Here is a 26,209-nt window from a genome sequence, read left to right on the forward strand (position 1 = left end):
TCAGCAACACAGAAGTCCTTGACTTCAGAAAAGCTGACTTTGACAAGCTCAAGAGGCTAGTCGGTCAGGCCCTCAGGGACCGTGACCCCAGGGTGATGGGAGTTCAAGAAGAGTGGTTGCTTCTCAAGGAAGTGATCCTCAATGCACAAGCTAAATCTATCCCAACACGGAGGAAAGGCAGCAAGAAGGCACAGCAGCCCCCCTGGCTCTCCAGGGACCTAGCGGACCTCCTGTGGCTTAAAAGGAAAGCCTACAAAGGATGGAGGACGGGATTCACCTCCGAGGAGGATTACTCCGCACTGGTCCGGTCCTGCAGGGAGCAAACCAGGAAAGCCAAGGCTGCAACTGAACTCCAACTAGCTTCAGGCATCAAGGACAACAAAAAGTCCTTTTTTAGATATGTGGGGAGCCGAAGGAAAAGCAAGGGCAATGTTGGACCCCTGCTAAACCAGATGGGGCAACTGACAACTGACACCCAGGAAAAAGCCAACCTATTAAATAGGTACTTTGCGTCAGTCTTTCATCAGTCACGCGGGATGCCCATGCCTGCTATGGGACAGGGAAATCTGGGTAAGGGGGATCCCCTACCCTCCATCAATGCTGACCTCATGAAGGAACACCTTGAGAAGCTGGATACCTTCAAGTCAGCCGGCCCTGACAACCTGCACCCCAGGGTACTCAAGGAGCTGGCGAGCGTCATAGCCCAGCCCCTGGCATGGATCTTTGAAAACTCCTGGCGCTCTGGTGTAGCGCCCGAAGACTGGAAGAAGGCCAATGTGGTGCCCATCTTCAAGAAAGGGAGGAAAGTGGATCCAGATAACTATAGGCCCATTAGCCTGACTTCTATCCTGGGGAAGATCCTAGAAAAGGTTATTAAGGAGGCCATCCTTGATGGACTGGCCCAGGCTAACATCCTAAGGGATAGCCAGCACAGGTTTGTTGCGGGTAAGTCTTGTTTGACCAATCTCATTTCCTTCTATGACCAGGTGACCTATCACCTGGACAAGGGAGAAGAGATTGATGTCATGTATCTTGACTTCAAAAAAGCTTTTGATCTGGTATCCCATGATCACCTCTTGGCCAAACTGGCCAGTTGTGGCCTTGGCTCCACCACGATCCGCTGGCTGGGAAATTGGCTTCGTGGTCGGACCCAGAGGATTGTGATTGATGGCAGTCAATCATCATGGTGCCCTGTAACCAGTGGGGTCCCTCAAGGCTCTGTCCTGGGACCCATACTGTTCAACATCTTCATTAACGATGTGGACATTGGAGTTAGGAGTGGACTGGCCAAGTTTGCCGATGACACCAAACTTTGGGGCAAAGCATCCACGCCAGAAGATAGGCGGGTGATCCAGGCTGACCTGGACAATCTCAGCAAATGGGCAGACGAGAACCTCATGGTGTTTAACACTGAAAAATGCAAGGTTCTCCACCTTGGGAGGAAAAACCTGCAGCACCCTTATAGGCTTGGCAGTGCTACGTTGGTTAGCACTAACAGAAGAAAGAGACTTGGGGGTCATCATTGACCACAAGATGAACATGACCCCACAATGCGATGCTGCGGTTAGTAAAGCGACCAAAATGCTGGCGTGCATCCATAGATGCTTCTCGAGCAAATCCCGGGACGTCATTCTCCCCTTGTACTCGGCCTTGGTGAGGCCGCAGGTGGAGTACTGCGTCCAGTTTTGGGCTCCACAATTCAAAAAGGATGTGGAGAAGCTTGAGAGAGTCCAGAGGAGAGCCACGTGCATGATCAGAGGTCAGGAAAACAGATCTTACGATGATAGGCTGAGAGCCATGGGACTGCTTTAGCCTGGAAAAGCGCAGGCTCAGGGGTGATCTGATGGCCACCTATAAGTTTATCAGGGGTGACCACCAGGATCTGGGGGAACGTCTGTTCACCAGAGCTCCCCAAGGGATGACGAGGTCGAACGGTCACAAACTCCTGCAAGACCGTTTCAGGCTGGACATAAGGAAGAATTTCTTTACTGTCTGAGCCCCCAAGGTCTGGAACAGTCTGCCAGTGGAGGTGGTTCAAGCACCTACATTGGACACCTTCAAGAGTAAATTGGGTGCTTATCTTGCTGGGCTCCTATGACCCCAGCTGACTTCCTGCCCTTTGGGCAGGGGGCTGGACTCGATGATCTCCCGAGGTCCCTTCCAGCCCTAATGTCTATGAAATCTATGAAATCTATGAAATCTGGAGCTCATGATGAGGCACCATACATGATTTTTAGTGTGGGTAATTCAGAGTAACTAAGGTAGGTGCAGTGGGCATAATTTAATTACTTAATGGTTTGGTGCTTTGTGCTGTGGGGCTACATATTTATAGTCAATTCTGAACAAAGCCACACAAAGCTACTGGAGTGGCGCTCAGTCTGCAGCATATAAATGAGATGGAGTGGTACGCAAATACCACGTAGACTCCATGTTGGCACTTGTCGCTTCTTAATAAAAAAAGACAGGTTCTTATATTGCACAAAGTCATGTTTTCCCAGGGTGCTGGGCACGTTTAGTTTCGAGCACCATCTAGAGGACCACAGCTGTATAGCTCTTGTCAGGACCCAAATACATTTTTAAAAATATCTGCAAGCTGCAATTACTTCTTTGGACAATTTAAGTTCTCTGTCCGCTATTATGAACCTTTTCCTTCTTGGGGAATCCATGTTAGTGGAACCTCATCCTTCAACCTGCCTTAGTAGCCAGCCAGGGATCAGCAATACAGTCTCTAAGGAGACATTCCCTGTGTTGATGTCTTGATAGTATGGAGGGTAGTGGTAGACGAAGGCAGTGGGAAGCCTTCTGGAGTGGAATACAGTAGTCCACCATTAAAAGTAGGCGAAGACTTAGGGGCAGTAGTCTCAGGTGACCCAATATCCTGAATTGCTGCCTTGAGGAGTTCACAGCCTGTTTGGTATGCCTAAGTACACACTGGTTTGTGTTCACTAGAGAGGTAAGGTGAGTTACAACACAAGTCCCATCCACTCCAAAAGCCCTGTAAATGGAACACGGTGCTGCTTTTAGCTCAAACTGGATGACCCCTCATGGGGAACAAACAGGCCTGTGCGAAGCGGCTAGCATTTGGCCTATTTGGAGGACAGTGATTCAATTTGGTGATCTGAATCACTGTCCGGAATCGACCCAGCGGAATCTGATTTGGAGATTTGGCTGCTACTGAATCTCCGAATCACCCAGGCCAGGCCCGTCCTCTACCTGCTTTTCCAGGCAGCAATGGCTGCTCTGCCTGCCCCAGCACCCGGCACTGAAAAAAAAAAAAGATCCCAACTCACCAGGTGCTGCCAGGTGCGGGGGGCGTGATCCCCACTGTCCCCCGCTGCCCCATGCTGCATGAGCCCACCAGCCCCCCCACTCCCCTAGCCCCCCATGGCTGCCCTGCCTGCCGTGGCTTTGGCCCTTTAAGAAAAAAAACCCAAAAAATCCCAGGACTCACTGCTCCTGCCCAGTGCGGCGGGGGAAGCTGTGCTGCCCCCCCACTGCCCCACACTGTGTGGGGAGATCTGCACAAGCCCCCCAACACCCTGAGGCTGCTGCAGGTGCAGTGTCCTGGAGTTTTTCTCATTTTTTTTTTCCTTAAAGGGCCAGAGTCGCAGTGGGCGGGACAGCCATGGAGTGGGGGCTGGGGGAGTGAGGGAGGAGGTTGGGGGGTTCGTGAAGAGCCCCCCATGCAGCATGGGGCAGTGGGGGGCAGCAGGGATTGACCCCCACCCAGCAGCGCCTGGTGAGTTGGGGCTTGTTTAAAGGACTGGGAGCTGGGGTGGGCGGGGCAGCCATTGGGGGGCTGGGGGAGCAGTCAGAGGATGGGGCCTGGTAGGGGTCCCCCACGGTCCCCTTCCCCAGTCACCCCTCTCCCGCCCCCTACTTACCAGCTTCAAGTCCGGCTCCAGCTCCCTGCTGCAGCGGGTGGGGACTGCCCGAATCACTGAAGCTCTCCGAATCTTTTCAGAAGATTTGGAGAACTTTGAATCAATTCAGACCTTTTAATTGGTCCCGATTCAATTTGGATTCGGAGATTCAGCCACCAAATTGGGCCAAATCTCCTCCAAGTCGAATCAGCACCTGAAACTTCGCACAGCCCTAGGAACAAACTACAGCACCAGTTAGTCCAGTGCCTCGGTGCTAACTTTGATCTAGCTGCATCTGTGAGCTCAGGTACTGTTTTGCATTGTGGCTGCTCTCACTCACACCAGGATAACTCAAGAGGTGATAAGTTGTATGTAGATAACTCAGGTTAACTCCACAGTGAAGACATACCTTTATTATAAACTGCCATTGCCCAAGCCATAGAGGACAGGAATCAATTTATAACCTTCAAATGGAAAAGCCAGCAACAGCCTTGCCCTTCACCTTAAGCTGCTCAATTGCAGCTCTACAGATCTTCCTTTGACCCCTGGCAGCATGATTTTTATACATCCTCTTCTGCACCTGATTTGCAAGGGTGAATCTAGGCTTTAATCCCAGAGGTTTCCACTTCAGTGCCTGAGGTATCAGCCAAAATGATGGTACTTGCACGAGGAGGCCACCATCCAGTCATTAGTCGTGTTTCTGATGTTCTCAACAGCAGCTCTGCTTCAGGGGGAGATATGCCTCAACACACGGGTACGTACTAAGACAATAGAAACTTGAAGCCAATTCCAAATTCAGTCTTCAGCCCATCCTTCAAGAGTGTTGTCTAAAAAAAAAGTCTGACAAAGCAGTTGGGCCTTTACCAAAAGGCATAGTTCAGAGTTGTACTCTGGTATAGCCCTACTGTGCTCTAACTTGCAAGTCTGTTCAAGCCTCCTGTTGCTTAGATAAAATACATACTAGAAGGGGAATGGCATTTCCAGTCAGTACCGGCTACCTCTCTGAGAGCACATGCTCTTCATGAAGAAATTCCTATTTGTGTTGTCCACTTGACTTGTTTGCATGCTGCAAAAAGAAACAAGTCAAAGGGAGCATGGGAGGCAGGACTAGGTAGTCAACAATTACTTGAGGAATTTCTAAAGCGGGCCTGGCCTTCAAGAGCTTAGTTAAATACTTAGTCCAGGAGAACAAATTGAAGAGAGTAATCATAAATAGGCAGTACCCACTGAGAGCCCCTCAGCTGCTCCCTGAACATTGTGATCATGATCTGCCCTCAGACACGTGGGAGTTAAAACGATGTAACTAGGGCTAGGTCGAAAGTAGCCGTTTGTTTGCAAGCACTTATGTGACAGGGCACGTACACTGCAGGTGCACAACCTGAACACTGGAAATACCAAACACAAGGGCTTTTTTTCCATAATGGTTAACAAAAACAGCACTGCAAGGCTGTTTGCATTGGTTTTGCTCTGGACAGTCTGCAGTGAGTGTTGCCATAAGACATTGTTTGAAACCTCTGGCTGTTGTCATGATTCCTTTTACCAGGAGCGAAGTTCCCATTTCCTCCTGTGTGCTTCTCCTGTGCACTTATTTACGGACACGACGACGCCCACGATGTTTCTAACTGCTGTACAACTTAGCCCTAGGGGAACTTAGGGAGGTGCCAGGCCAAGCATCCGCTGCCCGTTCCTGCCCATGCTACATCGTGAGCCCTGAGGTCTGAAGAAATTTGGCATGATTCAAGCCTTATTAACAGGCACAGACCTTGGCCGGAGGCAAGGTTTCCCTGCAGGGGCACACAATATAGAACAGATCTTCCATTGCCTGCTGGGCAGTGCTAATCTCAAGATAACAGAAACCTGTGAAGCCATGATAACATTATCTTTGTGAGGTTTTATTTTTCACTTTGTCCTCAAAATGCTAACTCACAGGGTGTTTAATTATTCAAATACTGAAAGGATTATCTATCTCTGACTCTGGTTATAAACAATTTACCACTGAATAGTTTTTTCTTTTTTATTATTCCCTCCTCCCAAAATTAATTTACATCCCAGCTTTGATTTTAACAGGCTTAATCATTCTGAGCTAAATATTGTGAGTAATCAATCAAAGCAGTGGAACCAATTTTGTAACCATCACTTTTGATTTTTCCAGTACAAAATGAGCATTTTACTCATTGGGCTGGTGTGATTCAGGCTCTTAAAACCTTTGCTCCATTGCATCAGTACTTTGGAGACATCCCTGAAAATCGGAGGAGCTGGCACAATTTGGGAGAAACTACAGCAGATTGATTTTTTTTTTAAAGGTTAAAGAAACTGTTTTTCTTTAAGAATCTTCAGACAAGTCTCCCCAAAACTGGACCTTTTTCCTTTTTTCTCTTTCCAATTAGCTAAAATGCATTGGTAATTCCATGTTCTACAAAAGCCACATGTTAAGTGTAAAAGCTAGCATGTTATTGAGACTTTGGCAGATTAAATGTTCTGTTAACAGAGACCCAAAGAACTGATCTCACAACTTGCTGCTGGAAGGTAGACACTCACACAGCCTCAGAGCTATTAGGAAAAATCTGCTGCTGCCGCTCACTATCTGACTTGCAAACTAACTACAGAACCATTTGCTTGTTGCAGGGAGCAGTGTGATTTCTCTGTGTATAAGAAGGCTGGAGAATATCATGCTGGTGAAGAAAATAATCTATTAACTGTATTAGAGATTGCTGCTGTTGTTCAAGTATATATGCGTGCTGTATTTTCCCTCTGCAAGCGTGGAGGACCCCAAGAATGTTAAACTGGGTTACACAAAAAACTAGAACTTTTGGTTCCAAAATGATACCATTTATTAGACCAACTGGAAAATGGCAAGAAAACTGGGTTAGGAGTTCATTTGCATTCTGGATGATAAGTGACTTTCTTAGTCTTACTGAAGCAAATGGGAATTTTGCCACTCATTTCACAGGGGCCAGGATTTCACCCCTGGAAGCATTCCTCCTCTTTTCTTCCTCACTGCGGGGTGTGTCAATAGTGGCATAAACTACAGTTTGGAAGAAAAAACCACCAAGCAGGCAAGCACAAAGCATGAGGATGAATCCCTGCTCATTGCACTCATCTGTGTGCGTGAGCAAAGCCAGTAACATTGAACTAGGCTTACATTTACCCCTCCACCACTCTGGCTACGCACAGAGCCCTTCATTATAAATGAAAATGAGTTCCATGACAGTAAATTCAAGGCTGGGTCTCGTTCATGGTAGTTGGACACAAGTGTAACCTCACATTGAGATATTGCAGCTTCCTGTGGTTAGAACAGGAAATAACTTGTCATTCACTGGTAGCTCCTGATAAATATGGGCTTTTTAACAGCAACTATTCTACTTCATTATTGTAATAACCAGTGGTCTCTTGGCTGGCATGTCCGTGATGAGATACAGATGATGGCCCTCAGAGCGTTACTCTTGTTGTTCACTGTTATTCTCACTTGGGCGATCATATAAATCTGATGCAGCAAAGCATATAATTAGCTTTGAGACTAAGAATCACAGCAAGAAAGGACTAAGGTGTCAATCAATATTTGCTTGCTTTAGTTACACCAGCATACCACCTCATTGAAATTCCTTGAGTACTCCGGGAGTATCTCAGTGTATTGTGTTTTTCTACAGAATGGATTCAATGTGAAATTCCTGGACAGAGGGTGAGCTGCTTGGAGTTTTTTCAGAAGTGAGGGGTGAAACCTAAGGCCCGGTGAATTTCTGGTTTGGCACGATGGTTTGAACATGCCACTTCTGCTAAGATGTCCCATTTCCCCATTCTGTGCTCTCTTACTTTTGTGATTTCTCTCACCTTGAATAATCAACAGGGGTGAAGTCAGTTTCTCTTTCGTGGAGGATCAGCCTCACTTCCAAAATTTTCTGCTCTGGATCATTTGCTGGTTTGCAAATGCTGTAGGGCAATAAAAACACTTCCATTAGGTGCCCTACCCCAGTGTTTCTCAGCCTTTTCAGGTTGGAAACTCCTTATTTGATGTCAAACCTTTCCAGTGTCCCTTCAAAGGAAGAGTGGAATCCATGTCATGGATATGGCTGCATTATTTGTGTGGGTCTTCCAGGTTGGCAGAGTATATTCCAGCTTTAGGGGCAAGGGAGTGTGGAGAGTGGGAGATGCAAGATGTTCTTTTCTTTAGATAAAATTCTTAATGCTTTTTGACCCCGCCACATTATCTTTCACGACACTACCCACTTCTTGGAGGTCATGATATGTCAGCTGAGAAACCTGATTGAAACTCATAGCGATGAAAATATTTCTATAGGATGCAAAAGCTTTTCATAAACAAATACATTGGAGCCTGATCTGAGTGTAGACAGGAGGTTTCACTGACCACAGACAAGTTAGTCCTCCCCTTATCCTAATATTCATTTTATCTTGGGCTGCCCAACATACAGCTGTGTTATTCTCTTCACCTTAAATGTTCTCGATGCCATACAACAGCACAATTTGGTCCACGATTGGTAAAATTATCACAATTCCTAAAACATTTTAGACATCAGCAGTAGTCACAGCTCAAAGGTTTCTGACACATTATATTTAGTTACATTTTTAATTGATTAATACATATTTATTTACCAAATAGTCATAGACGGAGAAAAAAAGCAGTCATTAGCAGAAACAGGAATACAAAACTGTCAATTCAAAAGCCTTCACAGAAGGAGTATTCACAGTGTTCACAATGTTATCAGTCTAAAGGACAGAAGTACAGAGATTTGGATTTACAGCAACTCTTGTACAATATCTGAAAAACAAATATTATGGAAGCTCTTGTTTTGTCAATTAGATCAGGTATAAGAAACTTAAGTGACTGTTTCTTGATCTGTGACTTTAAACACTATCTCATTTCCCACATCTCAGGATAGAGCCAGGCAAGTAAGAATTAGTCACAACATCTACAGTATTTTACAAAACAGTACTGGTAGGTTAAAATGGACTGACCACAACTTCTTGAAAATACAAAAGAAAAGCAAGCAAAAGAAAGGCTATTGCGTTCAGTCATGAGCTGGCAGTGCAGGGCTAATTCTGATCTCATTTACATAGGGTTTGCATTGTGAGACTTCTATTTGTTGCAGCAGAGTTAACACTCCTGTTTTAGGCCTCAATTTTGCTAAGTTCCCATTTCCATAGAGCTCAGTATTGGTATGAGGCACCTCTCCTTCTGATTAGCTACCAGGTTTGACAGTGCTGTAAAGTCAGAAGCAGGTCTGGTGACTAGTCCAGCATGTGCTGCATTACCTCTATCATGTAGCTCCGCACAGGCTCTTGCTCTGCTCCAGTCAGACATCAGTATGCACTTTAGGCCTCATCCTAGGATGCTGTGAAATGGTGAGACTCCACCGAGGTCAGTGGAGCTCTGCCAATTTACATCAGTCAAGGACTTGACTCTGGCCAGTAAGAAAATATAACAAATGCATCATTTAAAGTTTCATCCAAACTTGTTTTTGTTTGGCCTATCCGGGTCACCATATGCTTTAAAATATACATGCTATTGTAATAACTACACAACTGCATATACCACCCCCTTCCTATTACAATACCAAACTCATGCCAGCTTTGATTGTTTCAGACATGTCTTCTTGAAAGGCCAATAACTCAACCATTGGAATAAAGAGACAATAAAATTCTACCCAACCATGAGGTCTTCACTTAAGCAACCCCCTACTGACATCGATGGGACAAGGTAAGGAAAGCAGCAAGATCAGGCTCTAAAATGTGAACGAAGTTAATATAAAAAAATGACAAGTGGCTTGAAAGCTGCTAAAGGGAACACACAGATCGGCAGCTCCTACTCTGGTGCCAACACACTAAAATACTCACCAACCCTTCCCGCAGTCACTCGTACCATTCCTTACCAACCCTCCTGAGTCAGATGCCAAGAGTTCATGCACATTTGTTCCAACTTAAGAGCCCCTCCTGTTTGTACTTGCTCTTGCATTTCACCTTGTTCCTCCAGCTACCCCGCTTCATAACCTTTCTATGCTATTAAAGGGATGGCAGAATAGCTCCAGATACACCAGAAAACACTTCCAGTGTAATGTACTTTTGCTGGCAAAGCTGATGCCAGTTCCCTGAACACAACAAGCCCTAATGGCAAAAGCACTGTTATGCTGGAATATCTGTATCTACACTGGGGCATTTACTGATATGAAAATGTCATAAAAATCTGACCCTGTTGTTAGACCAACATTTTTAAACAAAGATTTCTAAGATTGGCTTTAGCTGAAATGTTAGGGGTCCCCTTCTCAACATCTTACACTGGTGTAAAAAAGAGGAACTGTTGAGTAACAACAGTCACATCCTTCCCAAGCACTAGGGGGGTGGATCCGATGATCGTCCAAGGTCCCTTGTGGCTTTACAGTCTATGAATCTAGGGACCCTGCTTTGATGACAGCCCATGGAAACTCCTTCAGTGGAAACAGGAGTCTGCCCTGACATGTGCTGTGCGATTTGTTTTGCCCACGAGCACACCTGGGCAAATCGAAAAGCTAAACCCAGTTCTCCCATACAACAGTGGAGGACTGTTGTTTGTACAAATTATTTTAATAATAAAATGCTTGAAAAAATTATGAAAATTATTCATTGTTTTTTTTTTAACCATGCACTGTTTTCTATTCTAAGCAAGTCTAATCCAGACTCTCTATATCAAACTCTATATTAAAACACCCTGTTATTTAAAAATATATAAACGCATGGTAAGCAGCAATAGTGATGCCTCATACTGGTATCTGCTTAGGCATACCCATCATTAAAAAACTACCAACACAGGTTGAGTAGTGGAATATAAAGTCTGAGCACGGAAGAAATTTTCTTTTTTCTTACCATGTTTACAAACTAAAAGCCACGAAAACCAGGTTGCATGTTTCAAGATCTACTAGCACTTAAAAACAACATCGCTGCTTGTAAGACAGTATATTTGCAAGTGTGTTACAAGAAAAGGGAAAGCCACAGATGTCTGAAGGACTAGACAGTAGTGATTGTTTATGTGCAGTGATGACTCCTCTTAAGGTGCTGAACATCACCCACACTGTGGCTTCAGACTGTGCAGAAGAAAAGTCCAGTTATCAGACAGTCACAAAAAGGCCTTTTATGATTGTTGCAACTGTGAACAAGTAATAGATGTAGAGAACAATAACATTTGCAGGCCCCACAGAGCAGAATACACTCTCTTTTGAATATCAGAGAGCTGCATACTATTGGGTGACGCAGTAATGTTGTCTGTTCAAAGTGTGGGGATCCTTGCCTTCAAGAGGAGCCTTACTGTGGGCATGGGGGTCTGTCTGTGCTGAGCACCTTGCTAAATGGGAGCATGAGGCAGAGTCATATTTGAATGACCCAGCTGAAACACGGCTGGGTTGCAAGAGGCATCAAACCCCAGTGAATGCAAATGGCAGTTTTCTGTCTGGACTTCCTTCTTCTTTTTAAGATCACTGCTATCACTGTGCCTTTATTCAGAAAGGAAAATAACTTTGGGAGATGTCATAAAATTAGAAGAAAGATTATGAGATGCTCGGCTACTCTGGGGTGGGGGTCACTACAATCTTGGGCATTTGGCCTTTTTCAAGTATGACTTGCTATATGTGTGGTTTAATATGATTGTTTGACAGGCTACAATTGCTTTGCTTTAAAAACTTTGCTCAACATAAAAGTGCCTAAAAATGCTAGAAGAAATCAAAAGCTCTAGGCCACTGCTAAACTGAAACACGATGGGTATGGCTGTACAGCTCAAAGCAGTGCAGTGCAGAGACCTGCCACACCTATTCTGCATATACTAGCTTCAGTAAACTCTGCCTTTTCACAGAGCCTGAGTGCAGTGCTACAGTAATTCAGCTACATGACTTCTAGGTCATGAGCGGGCAGTGTTTCTCAGAACAGTGCTCCTTCTGGCCTGTCGCAGCATCCCGAGATACTTTTGTTTTGCTTGCAGTGCAAGTCATCTGCTATTGCACTGTGTTGGCACAGGAAATGGTGAGGGAGGCCTGGCTTTCACATGGTATGGCAGAGATTATAAATAACAGCGGTCTCAAATTTTGATGGAACCGAGCTATCTACAGGCTGCAGGTAAAAATAACATACTCCTATGGACCCATTACAGATTTTTTTTAATAAAGTGCTGTACCTGCACTTCTGACAGAGACTGCTAACTCACTGAATATAAAGGACGAGTATGATCCCCAACATTACCACTAATTAACTGAATCTATAAAATATGAACATGAAATAACAGAAACTGTAGCAACTAGCTGAAACTTCCATTGCCCTTGAGGAATGTTAGTGTTTGCTACTTATTAAGGTGATGTAGTGTGCAAAATTACTCTACGCCTAATTACATTTCTTAAGATATATAAATCAACCAGCTTAAATGTAGGACATGGTGCCAGCTGCGTCTGAGGTGGATCTGTCAAATGGTGCCACAAGTTTATCTAGAACTAAAAAACATAAGACTACATTAGAACCTGTCAACATTCAAAGAAGACAAATAACAGTACGGATGCTTTACCAAAGGGAACCATAGTAATGGACATATGTGATGTCTTTTGAACAAAGAAAGGGAAAGATTTTATAGAACTAGAATTAAAGGTTATGCTTGGACCCTGATGGAAGAAGTGCACTCCCACTGACTGAAAAATTGTGTCTTCAGAGGGTGGGTCTACATGTGAAATTAAGGTGGAGTAATAAACTCCGGCACAGTTTGTGGGGGTCTGACACGGCGCAACATGCTGCAGAGGGGCTGGCTAGGGCACAAAGGTGGGGCACCTACCTACTGACATGTGGGTAGACATGCATGTGCGTGCATGTGCACCCCCTGAGATTGGTGGTGGACCCCCTGACAGAAGGGCTGCTGCTCACTACCCTCCACCCCTCGCTGCCGACGCTGCCAGCGGCATCTGTGGGTGGTTCCTGATCGCCGTTGGCCACTGCCAACACTGCTGAGAGCATCTGCGGGTGGTTGCCAACCACTGGTTGGCACTCACCACCCCCCACCTCCCCGCTGCCGCCACCACTATAGCCGCCTGTGGGAACTCTCTGCTCACTGCTGCCATGCCCCAACCACTGCCGTTGTCATCACCTGCGGGTGGTCGCCATGCCCCCCCAGCATCCGGGGACACGTGTTGTTCATGGGTGCTACAGTGGGGGGCAAGCTAGCAGGCAGCCCCCGACTGTAGCACTGTCATGCTCCAGTCAGCCCCACCAGCATCTACACATATTAGTTGCAGCAGAGTAAATAACTCTGCTGTAGCATAGGACTTGTGTCAGGTACTACTATCCTAGAGCAGAGTTAATTTGTTTACTCTGGCCTAATAGTGCCATGTGTAGATGGTGATGCTTTACTGCAGAGCTAGTTAGTCAGCTTCGCAATAAAACATCTCGTGTAGATGTGCCCAGGGAGGTCAGTTTTAACCTCTCCCCACAGAAGACTCCAGGATTTGGCATGCCTTATGATATGTACTAATGCTTACAGTAAAATTGAAAGCAAAAGAAAAGTTTAACTATACCAAATGAGTTTTAGGATGTACTTGAGATAACATGGAATCATTCTTCTGCATGGCTGAGACAGCTAATTACCATGATGATTACAGACCTACCCAAATTGAAGTGACAGATGGGCGATTTCGTGGGCTGATTGTGGTGCCGGCCGCCATTTTTGCAGGCTTGTTGTGACAGGGTCCCCCCACACTTCTTATTGGCTGAGGGGCCCCAGTGGCCCTGCCCCTCGCTGCAGATTGGCAGGTGGCCCCAAACCATGATACAGTGCTCCTCAGGCAGCAAGTTACTGAAGCATGTCTCTGGCTGCTTAAAAGACAGCACCAAAACCCTGTTGTTTCCCTGACTGGCCCCAGACTGGCACCTGTACTAAGCCTACGTGACAGGCTCAGCCTCTCATTTGCTCCCTCTCACCCCATTCTCTCCCCTTGTGCTCCAAGACTTCCTGCCCTTTTCTCTGCTTAAATGTTAGGGCTTTTTTAGTGAGCCTGCCAAAAGCACAGAGCCTGCCATTTTTCAAGGAGAACCCCCAGTTTTGCATTTTCTACAAAACCCACAAAACTGTGATTTTGGTAGGTCCCTAATGATGATTCATGGTGGAGTAGGTCCCCGAGGCAGTGTACAGATGGACATGTGAACTCAATATGAGTAACTTCTATCCACCTCGAACATGGTTCACTTGAAATTTCAGGTTTCTCTCAACAAATATTGGACACATTCACTGGAGGTTGGCTGGAGGGCAAGGAAGAAGGAGGAACGCTCCATGGATTGAATGCAGTGTTAATAGACAGCATTGTGATCTAAAAGAGGAGCCCAATTTAGCCAGACTAGCTTTTGGGATTGTATTTTCCCTCATACATAGCACCAAGCTTTCATTAACTAGAAAAAGGTAGGGCTGTAAATACATCTGTCTTTGACGCAGGCCTGATTGTCCTAGGATGCGGCTCGGCTAAGAACAGTCGTAGCACTGATTTGCGTGGTGCTCTAAGCTGTGTTGCTGCTCCTCTGCCAGTGGGTGCTCAGCAAGAGCACACAGCCTGGCAGGCTTGTCTCTCGAATGGCCTGCAATCACCAGATGCACAGCACAATGTCCCAGGTAAAAGAAGTGTTAGCACATTTTATGCCACATACTTCATTGGGACTCGGACTAGGGCAGTGCATGTGTACCTCTGTAGGATCCCAGGGCAAAAGACTCTGCCCCAGGAGAAATGCTACGTCTGTTCACAGCCCGAGGTTCTGGTTAAAAAGTCAATTCTCCCTTGGGGAATAAAATGTAATAAAAACATCTTAAATGATACGAAAAAAAGTTTCATCCACTTAAGGTCTGTAAACCCCAAGGAACATAATTCAGGAGACTGCCAGCCCTTGGGGATTGCCGGCCCTTCAAGCTCAGCTGGGGTTGCCCATTGCTAAGATCTACACGATGTCACACTGTCTGCATCAGGAATGTTGACTGCTGTAACCATAGTAAAGATGTACTCCCTCCGGGTGGGGGAAAAGGCTAAAATACTGATTGTGACCAGAAAATTGTCAGTCTTTTTGTATATAAGAAATGTAACATTTAAACTCAGCCAGCAAAGATCTTAGGAATGCCCAAAGCAGAATCAGGCAACATTTCCCAATGATTATGGATGTGTATGCATTGTCTTGATGGAATACAAAACAGGGATGATTAAGAGGATTACTTCAGCTAGCTAATAAACTGTGTCACAAAAAATCAGAAAATACAAAGAGCCTACAACTCCCGCGTAGCCACATCACGATTATGGTACATGTCTGAGCGCACTGGTAGTAGCATTATATATTACTATTTCTTTTCTTTCATAACAAGTGGCCTGCATCTGTAAGGTGCTTAGAATATGCACTTCTTTTCAGTGGACAGAGTACATCAATCAGAGTTTCCAACTCTTCTTTTCCTCCCATTATAGTGTAATTTTGTCTGAAACTGTTCCACCAAAATCCTTACGAAAGGCACATTAGCTTGGTGGAGACCTTCTCTGTGGCCACCTCAGCAAAAAAAGCTTCTTGAAATCAGACTGTGTGCAAACTCGTCTCCAAGAAAAGGCTTTCAACTCTAAAGCAGTCTAAATCTTCTTAAGTCCAAACCTCCATGGGCACCATGGCTTCTTTTGTTCCAACAGAAGGAAGCAAGTTTTCTTCCTCCAGGAAACGAAAAGGGAATTGGACTAGAAATCCATGAATCTTTTTCAATTCTTCTGCTGCTTTCAAGGGATCTTCATTTGCTAATATTGGCCTGTTGATGAAGTCACGGAGCTGGATTAAATTGTTCACCTCATCACTGGGAAGGCATCGGAAAACCTGATGAAAGTGGAAAGAAGAGGGGCCACGTAAGTGCCACTTCATGGGGATGGGGGCGGGGAAAAAATAATGAGATGTCATCAAGCATAAGTGAATCAGCTACTGAAGCTGGGAGAGCCTAGAAGTTTGTGCAGAGATCAGTGTGAAAGAACTAGGCACCCAGACTAGAGCTTGCATATTGAAATCCCTAGGGTATGTCCTGATTGTTGCTGGAAACTATCCAAAAAGTTTGCTTTTATTAGGGAACCTTGCTCTGTATGTGGCCAAACAGAAGATTTAATTCAGACCCTGAATCTCTCACACAAGCAGGTGTAAATCAAAAGCAACTCAAAGTCAGATTGCTGCTGCTCTTGTTTACATCTCTTGGCAGCAAGGAAGCTGGAAGGGAAGAGACCAAAGGAGCCATGTACTTCACCTTGTCGAAGATAGTAGCATTGCGAGCAGCTGTGGAAACCCACACCTCCTTGAAGAATTTGTCGCAAACAGGATCAAGGAGATCAACATTTTGATTTGTTGAACAACCAAGAACAACCCTGAAAAGAGAAAACAAAGAAGAGTTGATGCCATTTGAAGGTAGCACAGAACTGCCCAGGGATGATCTCCCTGAACAGGAATGTGATTCTCATCATCAGCTTTTTCTCTGAAGGAAAATAAAACACGATGGTACGAAAATGCCACGTGCATTTAGTAAATTTGGTACGAAAATGCCACGTGCATTTAGTAAATTAAGTGACCCTAGAAAAACATCCAAAAGTTGAAATTAATAACAGACCCGCAGTATTATCTGTATTTGCATGTGTACTGCAGTGCTCAGGTGCACTGTGCTTGACAGGGTTCAAGCTTAAGTGAGATCCTGTCATATAGTCTACCAGAGAAAAGAAGGCTGCCTTTTTAATTGCCAGCAAGTTTTCCCAAAGCCAATAACATGAAGGGACTGAAAGCATCCTGTTAGAAGGCCACTCTGTACTGGCTACAGGAGCTGAGTATGTGCAGTATCCCAGATAGGAGATTCAGCATCTTGTAAGATCAGGCTGTCTGTGGTGCAGCCCCATCTCCAAGTCCATTGCTCTAACCCCTTGGAACATTGCTTCTCCTGAGGAAAAGAAAATTAATACATAAATACAAAGAAGAAAGATAAAGTTTCCCAAAGCAAATTTCCTAAGTACCCTTATCACTTGATGTTGTTTCAGACACAGAGTGGCCTGTCAGACTTAAAACTGCCTTACTGTCCCCTTCGTTCTGTTTAAAAACTGTTTGGATGGAAAATGGAAGAAAGATCCTAATGAGAAAATAGCTGTACTGTGGTCCACAGGGCATTTCTAATGGAACTAGTTCCCATCGCAATAGAAAAACCTGCCCCCCTACAATTGATACAGTCCGAGTTAGCATGTGGAGCTAAGTCTTACTGTCTTGTCTGTGACTTCCCTGTGTTTTAGGATGACCCTGTGTCCTGGATTGGCCAGGAGAGTCCTGGATTTTGGAGGCTGTCTCAGTCTTGGAGAGAATTGAAGCAAAAGTCCCGAATTGGCACAAACGCACCTGCACGTGCCGAGCTACTGACTCAGGAGCCGGGCACATGTGGGCAGACTCGTGCCAATCTTGACTTTTGCTTCAATTTTCTCCAGGGACCCCAGCTGGGCTGCAAGTGGAGCGGGGTCGGGGGGAGGGCCGTGCAGTTGTGCGCGCGTGTGGCCCTGCTCCTGGGAGCCGTGGGGGGGGGGGAGGTGTGCACGTGTGCATGCACTCACACATGTGCGCTGTCATCCTCTGGCACCACCCCCATCTCAGACTTCCCTCAAATTATTATGGTCACCTTATTTAGTTTAAGGGCCCAGGCAGAGAGATATGCAATTCAAACAGCTGTTTGCAAGGAGAGGACCGCACCAGAAATAACTGCCTAAAACAAGACTCTGGCCTAAATTCAGACCAGGCTGGGATAAATTTAAACCCACTGGGTAAATAGGTTCCCTTGATTTTAAAAGCCTTGAACCTCCTTGTGGTAGGGGTAAAGCTGTACTTCTAATACAATTCAAACCATTTCTGGACAACAGCACAGATATTCCCTGCTGTGGATTAACAAGGAATGCAATACCTCTGTATTAGCAGAGCTGTATCCCTGCATTCACACAACCTGCCGGGAGGGGGCCCAACTGCATATGGTCGTGAATCTGCTACTCAAGAATTCAACAAGACGCTCCCTCCCCACCACCTTGAGTCCTCAGGGAAGTCCAGCAGTCATACCGAAAGCACCGGAGACGGAGTGACTGAGCAAATTTTCCAGCTCGATAGTCCTCTCCATCCATCATGGAGGGGACGGTTTCAGTGTCTTGCACAAGAATAGCCATTTCACTGTCACGCTTTCCCAGCAAGCTGCGGTCATTGATGTTAGCAGAGCCTTTGAGGGGAAAATAATACGACAACTATAACAGTGCAGATAAATTCCCGCTTTCCCAAGAAATGTAACTTCCTTGAAGAGAGTTTTGCTTATCACCTATGAGATTTGCCTACTTCTTTGCAGGGTTTTGGTCTTTTCATGATGTCCCAAGATTAGAGGGAAGCATCTGTGTATGCTTGTGTGTACATGTAGGAGTGTCACTACATGTCTTTTCTCCAACCTCACGATCTTCAGTGTATTTCCTTTCACTGCCACTCTTCTGCCTGACCACCTTTTACCATCCCACTGTGTGGTCCCTACTGCCACCTTCTTGCCTGTCTCTATAAATGCACTTGACAAGTTCAGCTGTGTGGAATTAGCCCACCACAGTCTGTGGGCCCCAATCTGCTAGCGCATGAGATAAAATACAGTAGGAGTTGGAGGGTAACAATCTCATCCTGTGCACTAGCTGGGAGAGAGCAGGATTAATTACTTCTGCTCATTCCTGAAATGGGAGAAGATCAATGTAAATGTCAAGTGAACATTATCCATTTTATTTTTGTTGGCGAAACAATTGAGGTTGCTAAGGACCGGGACTTTCTGAGATGAAGATTTGTTAGAACAGATCTTCCCTCAAAGGCACTTCTGATGAAAGAGTCAGAGACCCAAAAAGAGCTGAGAGCAGTATGAAGGGGAAAACACAACATCATGTTTCATAAACTGCAATGCATGAAACAAGTAAGTCAATTTTCAATCCAAAATAAAAGTTGTCTAAGCATTCCCCAGCTATTTTGCCAATGGAAGGATAGCCATTTAATGCTCTCTGTATTAACTTGTTAAATGGCACAAACTGGCTTGTTTTATGGAATTTGGTGGGTTGTTGCCACTGTATTAAAAACTAGGGGGGCAAAATTCACTGTTATTTGAGCCCGACACTAGGGCAGAATCAGTGTTAAGTAGGTTTCACAGCAGAGGCCACTTAGAATAAATATTTCGGTCAAAATTAAGAAGGTAAAAGAAAAACACCTTTTTGAGGAAGAAGGCAATAACTTCTGAGTCATGCTGCATGAAGGGAAGTGGAGGACTCCAGTGGCTAACAACTAGTATGTAAGGCTTCCAAAACTCCCAGGAGTCACATTTTCTGTTCTGTGTACGGAGAGTTGTGTGTGCAAATCACCAATTATTGCTAATGCCATGAAAATGCCCCCCTGCAGGGACTGATCATTTGGACCAAGAGGCACATTTGTTCTTTTTCTCTCCCATCTGCAGTGGCAGCAGCATAAGAACATCTTGTACAAAAACATCAGGTGAACTTTCCCACTTACCGCGTTTCACCTTTTAAAAAAAAATGTTCTGAGTGCAGTTCATACTTGAGCACAGAGGAAAATTGTATTATTTGGCTACAGAATGGGACTGGAAGGGAGTAGCAGATTTTTTAAAATCACTTTACAGGGGGAGAAGGAGCTGCTTCTGGGGAGAACACATCAGCTGTTATGTCTGTATGCTCCTGTAACTATGCAAATCTGCTAATCACTGTCATTTTAACCCTCCCCTAACTACCTGGTCATGGGTTAGCCATTATCCAAGGCCCCTCCCCAGTGCTCCTTTTGAAGTTGAACCACTGTATCTTGCATTTAGTAGTCCTTGGATACAGTGCAATGCAGTGTGAAGCTTCCTGTCTCATTAGAAGGGTTCTAGCTTGAACCCTGACACCTGCTCCTGTCATCTCAGTAAGCAACATGCTCTTTAGCTTGTGCCAGTCCTCCCAGCCCCGGATATCTCCTGCTCTTTGCTGCTCAATGAGCCATCTTGAGCTGGCTTGGAAAGGGGACTAAACTGTGGCATAGTTGGAGAGAAGTAAGTTCAAACTTCTTTAGGTGATGGGGCCTAGGAACTGGCTCTCCTGCTTCCTAGGTGAATGGCCTAACCACTCAGCTATCAGGACTAAAATGCAGGAAGGTCCTCCTCCTCCTCCTCCTCCTCCTCCTCACATACCTCTGCCACGGGATTTTGCGACTTGCATCTATACACTGGGTAAATCACCAAGCCAGAGAGCACTAATGCGGGTGCAACAGAATTAGTCATGTATTATAATCATTCACAGTAAGCTCTTCTGTATATGAGAAACAGCGGGATTCTCAAAAGGATGGCTAAGTAGTGGAACCCACCCTGTGCTGGTCTCAAGCTAAGGTTGCATCCCAAACTATGACTTTGAAGGAAGCTAATATTGTTTTGATTTTTTTTTTAAAGACTTAACTGTTCCTCTCCATGGAAATCTTTCGTAAAAGACGAAAGATTTATGTGATCTGATTTAAATTACTTTAGGGCCAAGACTATACACCGATCTAGCAGAATGAAAAGGGCTTTTCTCCCCCCCAAGAAACCACGGTAAATCTAGCTCAAACTCCGCCAGTGCATTCTGCTGTACAATTCATGGCCAATGGGATTAAGTTTTAATTTATTGTTTCACAATATACATGTAGTAACAGAGACAGATGGTATCATATCTATTACTGGTTGTAACATATTTTCCCAGTTCCTAGGAAGGGGAGTTGATAACTGGTGCATATTGCTCAAACCTTCCAAGATTTGCAGCACATTCTGTTCTTCAAACAGCAGATGACAAGTCTCACAAATTTAGCAGAGTTTGATGTAGGACAGATGGACAGAGGTCCCTGCTGAGGAACAAACTTAACTGCCACAGGGAAGTTCAGGACCAAAATTCCTTTATAAGTTAATCAACAGACTTCAGGATCTTTCCTCCCTTTTTGTTATCTGATTAACAAATTTACTTGGCTCCCATTCCAATGAATCACTAGGTGGGAGAGTGGGGGTGGAAAGGGAGGAGTTAGCAAATAAAATGGAAGATAAGCTGTCACAGCAAGTAAAGACCCACCTGAATTTTAAACACAGCAGAAAATCTTAGAGCATAGTTTAAGGCTGATTAATCGAGAAGTGCAATTACTCCTATCTTACTCACCAATTATGACAGTGTTGTCATCGGCTATTAGCAGTTTGCTGTGAACATAGATCAATTCGGTGACAAGTTTTCCTTCTAATTCAGCATATGTTCGAAGCCCACAGAACGATATGTAGTTTATCCACTTATCCCCCCCAACTGCAGAATAAAAGGGGCATGGGGGCGGAGGGAAGAAGAGCACGTGGGCAAAGAGAAACAGTTGTTAATAATATGAAGCCAAGGACAAACAACACAGTTCCTTTCAAAATATTTTTAAACAATAAGGTAGTTTACACAGTTCTTAAAAAGAGATGTGGCTTTGTTATGGCTTCTCTGTGTCCCTCTGACCCCTTCAGACAGCTTAAGTGACTATCCATGGATACCCCTCAATTAAGACCAAAATCTGCCTATCGCTGTGTGCCAACTGAAACTAATGTTTGAGCATCTCTGGGTTAGGCAGCTGTTTTCTCTAGCTGAGCCTGGGAAGAAACTGAAGCAGGTTTTCTGGCACCATACACTATGGAAAGTGTGTTCTATTTTAAATGATCCATACTTTAGATTTACTCAAAGAGATTAATAATGAGTTATGCATAAGGTCTGCCAGGTATATTTCTGGTACGTGTTTTTTGTGGTCCTTTGGTTTATATCCAAGAAACTAAAATATGCAAATTGGTTGTGAGAAAGCATGTGTGACAGATGTTGTGTAGCCACATGGTTTTATCGCCACTGGGTGCCAAACAATAACATAGCTAAAAACAAACCTGATTCCAGAGCAAACAGACACAGGACTCAGTAAGCTCCAGGGATGGGATGGGATCACATGCAGAAATTCCTAGCTGATCTACCCTATGCTACTACACGGACTGCTGCACATCTCCCCTAATTTCCTAATTCCCCAGCTTGGCACTGTGCTACCCAACAATAGGACCCATGGTGGCACAGCAATGACAAACTAGAATGCAATAAACACTAGGGATCTTGCCCAGGAGGAGGGCACAGATTGAATCTTACTGCCTGTTTCTATTTCAGCAGAGATGCAGATGTTTGACTAGCACAATTCCTTTATGTTGAAGATGCTTGAAGGTTTTCTTGACGTCATTGCAGCATTCTGAGTTATTGCCGCTTATACAGTTCAGCAACTGGATGAGCTAATTTATGCTTTGTAGCTCATCAATTACAATTTCATGCCCTACCACTTAACACAGCGAACAGGAGGGAAACAAAGCACTTACTTTCTGTTTTCAGTTGCCCCAGAATAGAGCGATCTCCCCTGCACATGGTCCTGAAAAGAATGAAGGCAGAAATTAAAATACAAGTGTTCTGATGCAACAACATATCAATAGGTTTGTGAAGTTAGTAGCAACCTACATTAGGTACGAATTACACTGTAAGTATGATAAAAATGTGTATTTATATTCTGACATACAAAAAACTAGAACTCTTGGTTCCTCAATGATACCTTTTATTAGACTAACTGATATTTCCAGAATAGATTTCTTAAATAAATGTTAAGATGTGTAGGACACATAGGCTAGGGACAAGTTACACATAAACTGGTTTAAGTAATCAGAAACTGGTTTAAACCTGTACCAGAATGGAAATTCAGTGCACATAAACCACTTTCAAAATGACCAAAACTAGTTTAAGATAAGCCTGGTTGAATGTAGTATCAGATTTAACTGATTTAGGTCAAACTGGTTTATAGAACTTCTGCCCAAACCCCTTCCTGGTTTAAGGTAAGTCAATCCCGCAGCATCCCAGATGTTTCGCGGCTCTGGGCCGTGCTGTCTGCTCCAGCGGAACAGGGCTGGCCTCAGCCCTCTCCTCCCTAGCTGGACCCCTATCACTGCCCCGGCTGGCTGAGAAGGGGGTGGGAATACCCTGCTCTGGAGTGCCTCCCCCAGCAGGAGTCAGGGTATGGCCAGACACCATAGCCTGAGCGGAAAGTGGGGGACAAGCACAATCTAAGTAGTGGAGGGTTTGCTCACAGAGCCCACAACTGAGAACACCCACCGGTGGCTTTTTTCACCAGCTATACTCTGTATAGCTGGTGGAAAAAAAGCCATCAAGAGCTTCCTGCAGCTGTTTTCTGCCCCACCACCCCACAGTGGGTCCCAGCCCTGATCTCTAAGGCAGCGCTGCACAGAACCACCTCCAGCCCCACGGTGGGGGAGCAGAAGGGGGAGGAGGGGGGAGAGCCCTGCCCACCGCAGCGGCTATGTGACAGCCTGGCTCGGCTTGGGCGCAGGGAGCAATCCAGGGACACAATTCCCGTGGCCCCAACCCGAGCCACAGCTGGATGGGAAGGGCCCTGTCCCTGTGGCCCAGCCCCTCTGCGCAAGCCCACAATAGTGAGTGGGTTGGCCTGGCTCAGCCCCACAGCCCCAGGCCCTGGTCACTCCTTGCTTTGATCCTTCTGCTCTGTAAAGCCCCAGTTGCAGAATATTGTCAATCTAGAGCTAGGTGGACTTTTGGGTCACTAAAGGCTGAATGTCCTCTATTATAGGGAGCCACTGGCTTCCCCTCAAAGCAAAGTACCTGCCATGGAAAACTCCCCTTGAGGCAGCACAGAGCATCCGGCTGGAAAGCTCTGAGGACTGCCTTAGTCTTTAATTCCAGCAAAATGAATGAACTAAGTACCATGCCTTTCCCTTAGTTATGGGAGGGTTTTCAGTGAAGACCTCCTGCCTAGCACACACAAATTAATTAATGTTATGTGTGCATATATTTACGGGCCTGATTTAGGTGGCTGTGTTCAAAAGCTGAGTCCATTTCTCTCCAGCTGATCCACAGATCTAAGACACCTGTCAGCTTCTGGTGACAAAGCCCAGTGAAACTCCCAGACTAAAGCAATGCAGGAACTGATGTGGCTAAGGAAACAATAAAACTCTAGGCTCCCTCCGCTGGTTGTGCACCAGGGAAGTCACATACACATCAAATAGAGTGAACATTTATTGTGATGCTGGAACTCAAACAAATGTGTGTGGTGCTACACTCATTTGTTGCTGAACAAAGAGAGTTGCCCATAATTTTAACTCTATTAAACCTCTAAGAAAGATCAAAAACAAAAACATTGTCAGGCTTCTAAAAGGCTACCAGAAGCAGCAAGGAAAAACCATGCATAAATTGTGAAATGCATTGTGATGGCATCCAAATTGCTGAAGGAAAGGTGAACATTTCAAGCATAATTAAAACCTAGGTCCATGCACTTGAAGGAAAAACAGAATCTTATTTGGGAGCCTTCTAATACAAAACTGCTAATCATATACTGATTCATTCTTTTATGCAATCAAAATGTTGTTCAAAAGAGAGCTGAAAGGTCATGGTGAGGTTGCCCATGTATATTTAAATGTTTACCAGCACAAGGCATTCTTATGGACTACATTTTTCCTTTGCCATAACCCACGAACATAGGTATTGATTAAAACCGCTGAAGCTATTATTAAATTATCCAGCTGCTATGCATAACTAGTAAGAAAACAGACAGCACTAACATTCTGCCTCACTTCCAAAGATCCCAGGAGACAGCAAGCCTTGCTTTCCAATTTTAAATACACTGGCTGCCCACATTTCTAGAAAATGCCACATGTGACAATTCAACTGGCTCTTAAGGTTGGATAATGGGTGCAGCATGCATTTTACTAAGTATCTTAAGAGTCTAATAATATCAATACAAAACCATTTTGAGAGTTCAGTGCAAACTATATAAACAGATGATTTTCTCATCCTTTTCTACATTTTATTTATTCATTAACACAGCACCCGGCACAAGGAAGCCTTGACCCTGATTGAGGTCTGTGGTCACTACTATAATACATACAAAAATAATCAGCATCACCACAACACACAGACCACTGTCAAGATCTCACCCAGCCTCGTCCTGCTGTGAGCTATGTGCATTACCTGTAGTTGAAGTGCATTATGGCCTGCAGTGCATTCCCTCCTCCAGTTAAAATATCTCCTTCGAATCCCGGCAGCAGCGGGATCACCACATATACTCGGAACCGCTTGTTCTCCCTGCAACAAACACAACGATAATTTGCCTGGAGCTGCAAAGGCAACTTCTTTTCACCATACCTTAACTAGCTCCAGTTCTTCCTAAGGCTAAGCTTCTAGGCTAAGGACAGAAATTACACATAAACTGGTTTAAATCATCAGAAACTGGTTTAAACCTGTAACACAGGGATGGGGAGCCTCTGGGCAGCCGGTTCACCAGGGACTCCATTTCCCAGCCGCCACTGCCCGCATGGCTTGTGCTGGTCCCAGCGGAGACCTCAGCCGCGCCAGCAGCGCGCGCAGCAGAGTAGCACGGGGGGCTTCTCCGGAGCTGCCGGGAATGTGGGACAGGGCAGCTTGCTCCGGAGCCGCGAGCTGTAGTCTGCACGCTCCAGGCAGGGGCATGGATGCAGGGGATCGTGGATCTGCCCTGACTTCAGACAGGCTGTCACTGCTGCAAGGAGCCAGGGTAGAGCCGTGATCCCCTGCATGTATGCCTCTGCCCAGAGTGTGTAGGCTACAGATCACAGCTTTGCCCTGGCTCTGGAGCAAGCTGCCGCTGTCTCACATTCCCAGCAACTCTGGAGCAGCCCCCTGTGCTGCTCTGCCAGGTGTGCTACCAGCACAGCTGATGCTGGGGTCTCTATGGAGACTGGCACAAGCCATGCGGGCAGGGGCAGCTGGGAAATGAAGTCCCCGGCCAACTGGATCTGGCCCATGGGCTGGATGGTCCCCATCCCTGCTGTAACAGAACAAGAGTTCAGTGCACATAAACCAGTTTTAAAATGGCCGAAACTAGTTTAAGATAAGCCTAGTTGAATGTAGTATCAGACTTAACTGACTGAGGTCAAACTGGTTTATGGAACTTCTGTCCCAGACCCCTTCCTGGTTTAAGTTAATTAGCGTGCCCTAGCATCCCAGCATGCTTTTCAGCTCTGGACTGGGCTGTCTTCTCCAAAGAGCAGGGCTGGCTATGCCCCTCTCCTCCCTAGCCAGAGCTCCATCACTGCTCCAGCTGGCTGAGAAGGGGATGGCAGAATGCAGCCAGCATCTGTGTGGCAGAGGCACAGAGCTCCTCACCCTCTGAGAGGCAAGTGGGGAAGAGCCTGTCAAGAGCTTCTTCGCCCTCTTGCTCCAGGCACAGCCACCTGAAGACTGTGGAAGCCAGGGTGGGGGTTTAAG

At 45.5% G+C, this 26,209-nt stretch overlaps 1 protein-coding gene across 3 annotated transcripts in view; it reads right to left on the bottom strand.

Annotated features, from left to right (window-relative positions):
• Window positions 1-8,411: 8,411 nt before the first annotated feature.
• Window positions 8,412-26,209, bottom strand: part of PLD1 (phospholipase D1) — a 119,111-nt gene continuing 101,313 nt past the window's right edge. For all 3 annotated transcript variants that reach the window (XM_090050913.1, XM_090050915.1, XM_090050912.1), the window contains 6 exons: window positions 24,935-25,048; window positions 22,264-22,313; window positions 21,053-21,190; window positions 17,940-18,093; window positions 16,114-16,231; window positions 8,412-15,698 (listed from right to left, as the gene is read on the bottom strand). In XM_090050913.1, the coding sequence (XP_089907039.1) occupies window positions 15,474-15,698; window positions 16,114-16,231; window positions 17,940-18,093; window positions 21,053-21,190; window positions 22,264-22,313; window positions 24,935-25,048 (799 nt within the window). In that variant the 3' untranslated portion in view covers window positions 8,412-15,473. The remainder of the gene's footprint in view (window positions 15,699-16,113; window positions 16,232-17,939; window positions 18,094-21,052; window positions 21,191-22,263; window positions 22,314-24,934; window positions 25,049-26,209) is intronic.

The sequence above is a fragment of the Crocodylus siamensis genome, chromosome 6 (assembly GCF_052110815.1).
Source record: "Crocodylus siamensis isolate JL-2025a chromosome 6, ASM5211081v1, whole genome shotgun sequence".
Lineage (NCBI taxonomy): Eukaryota > Metazoa > Chordata > Crocodylia > Crocodylidae > Crocodylus > Crocodylus siamensis.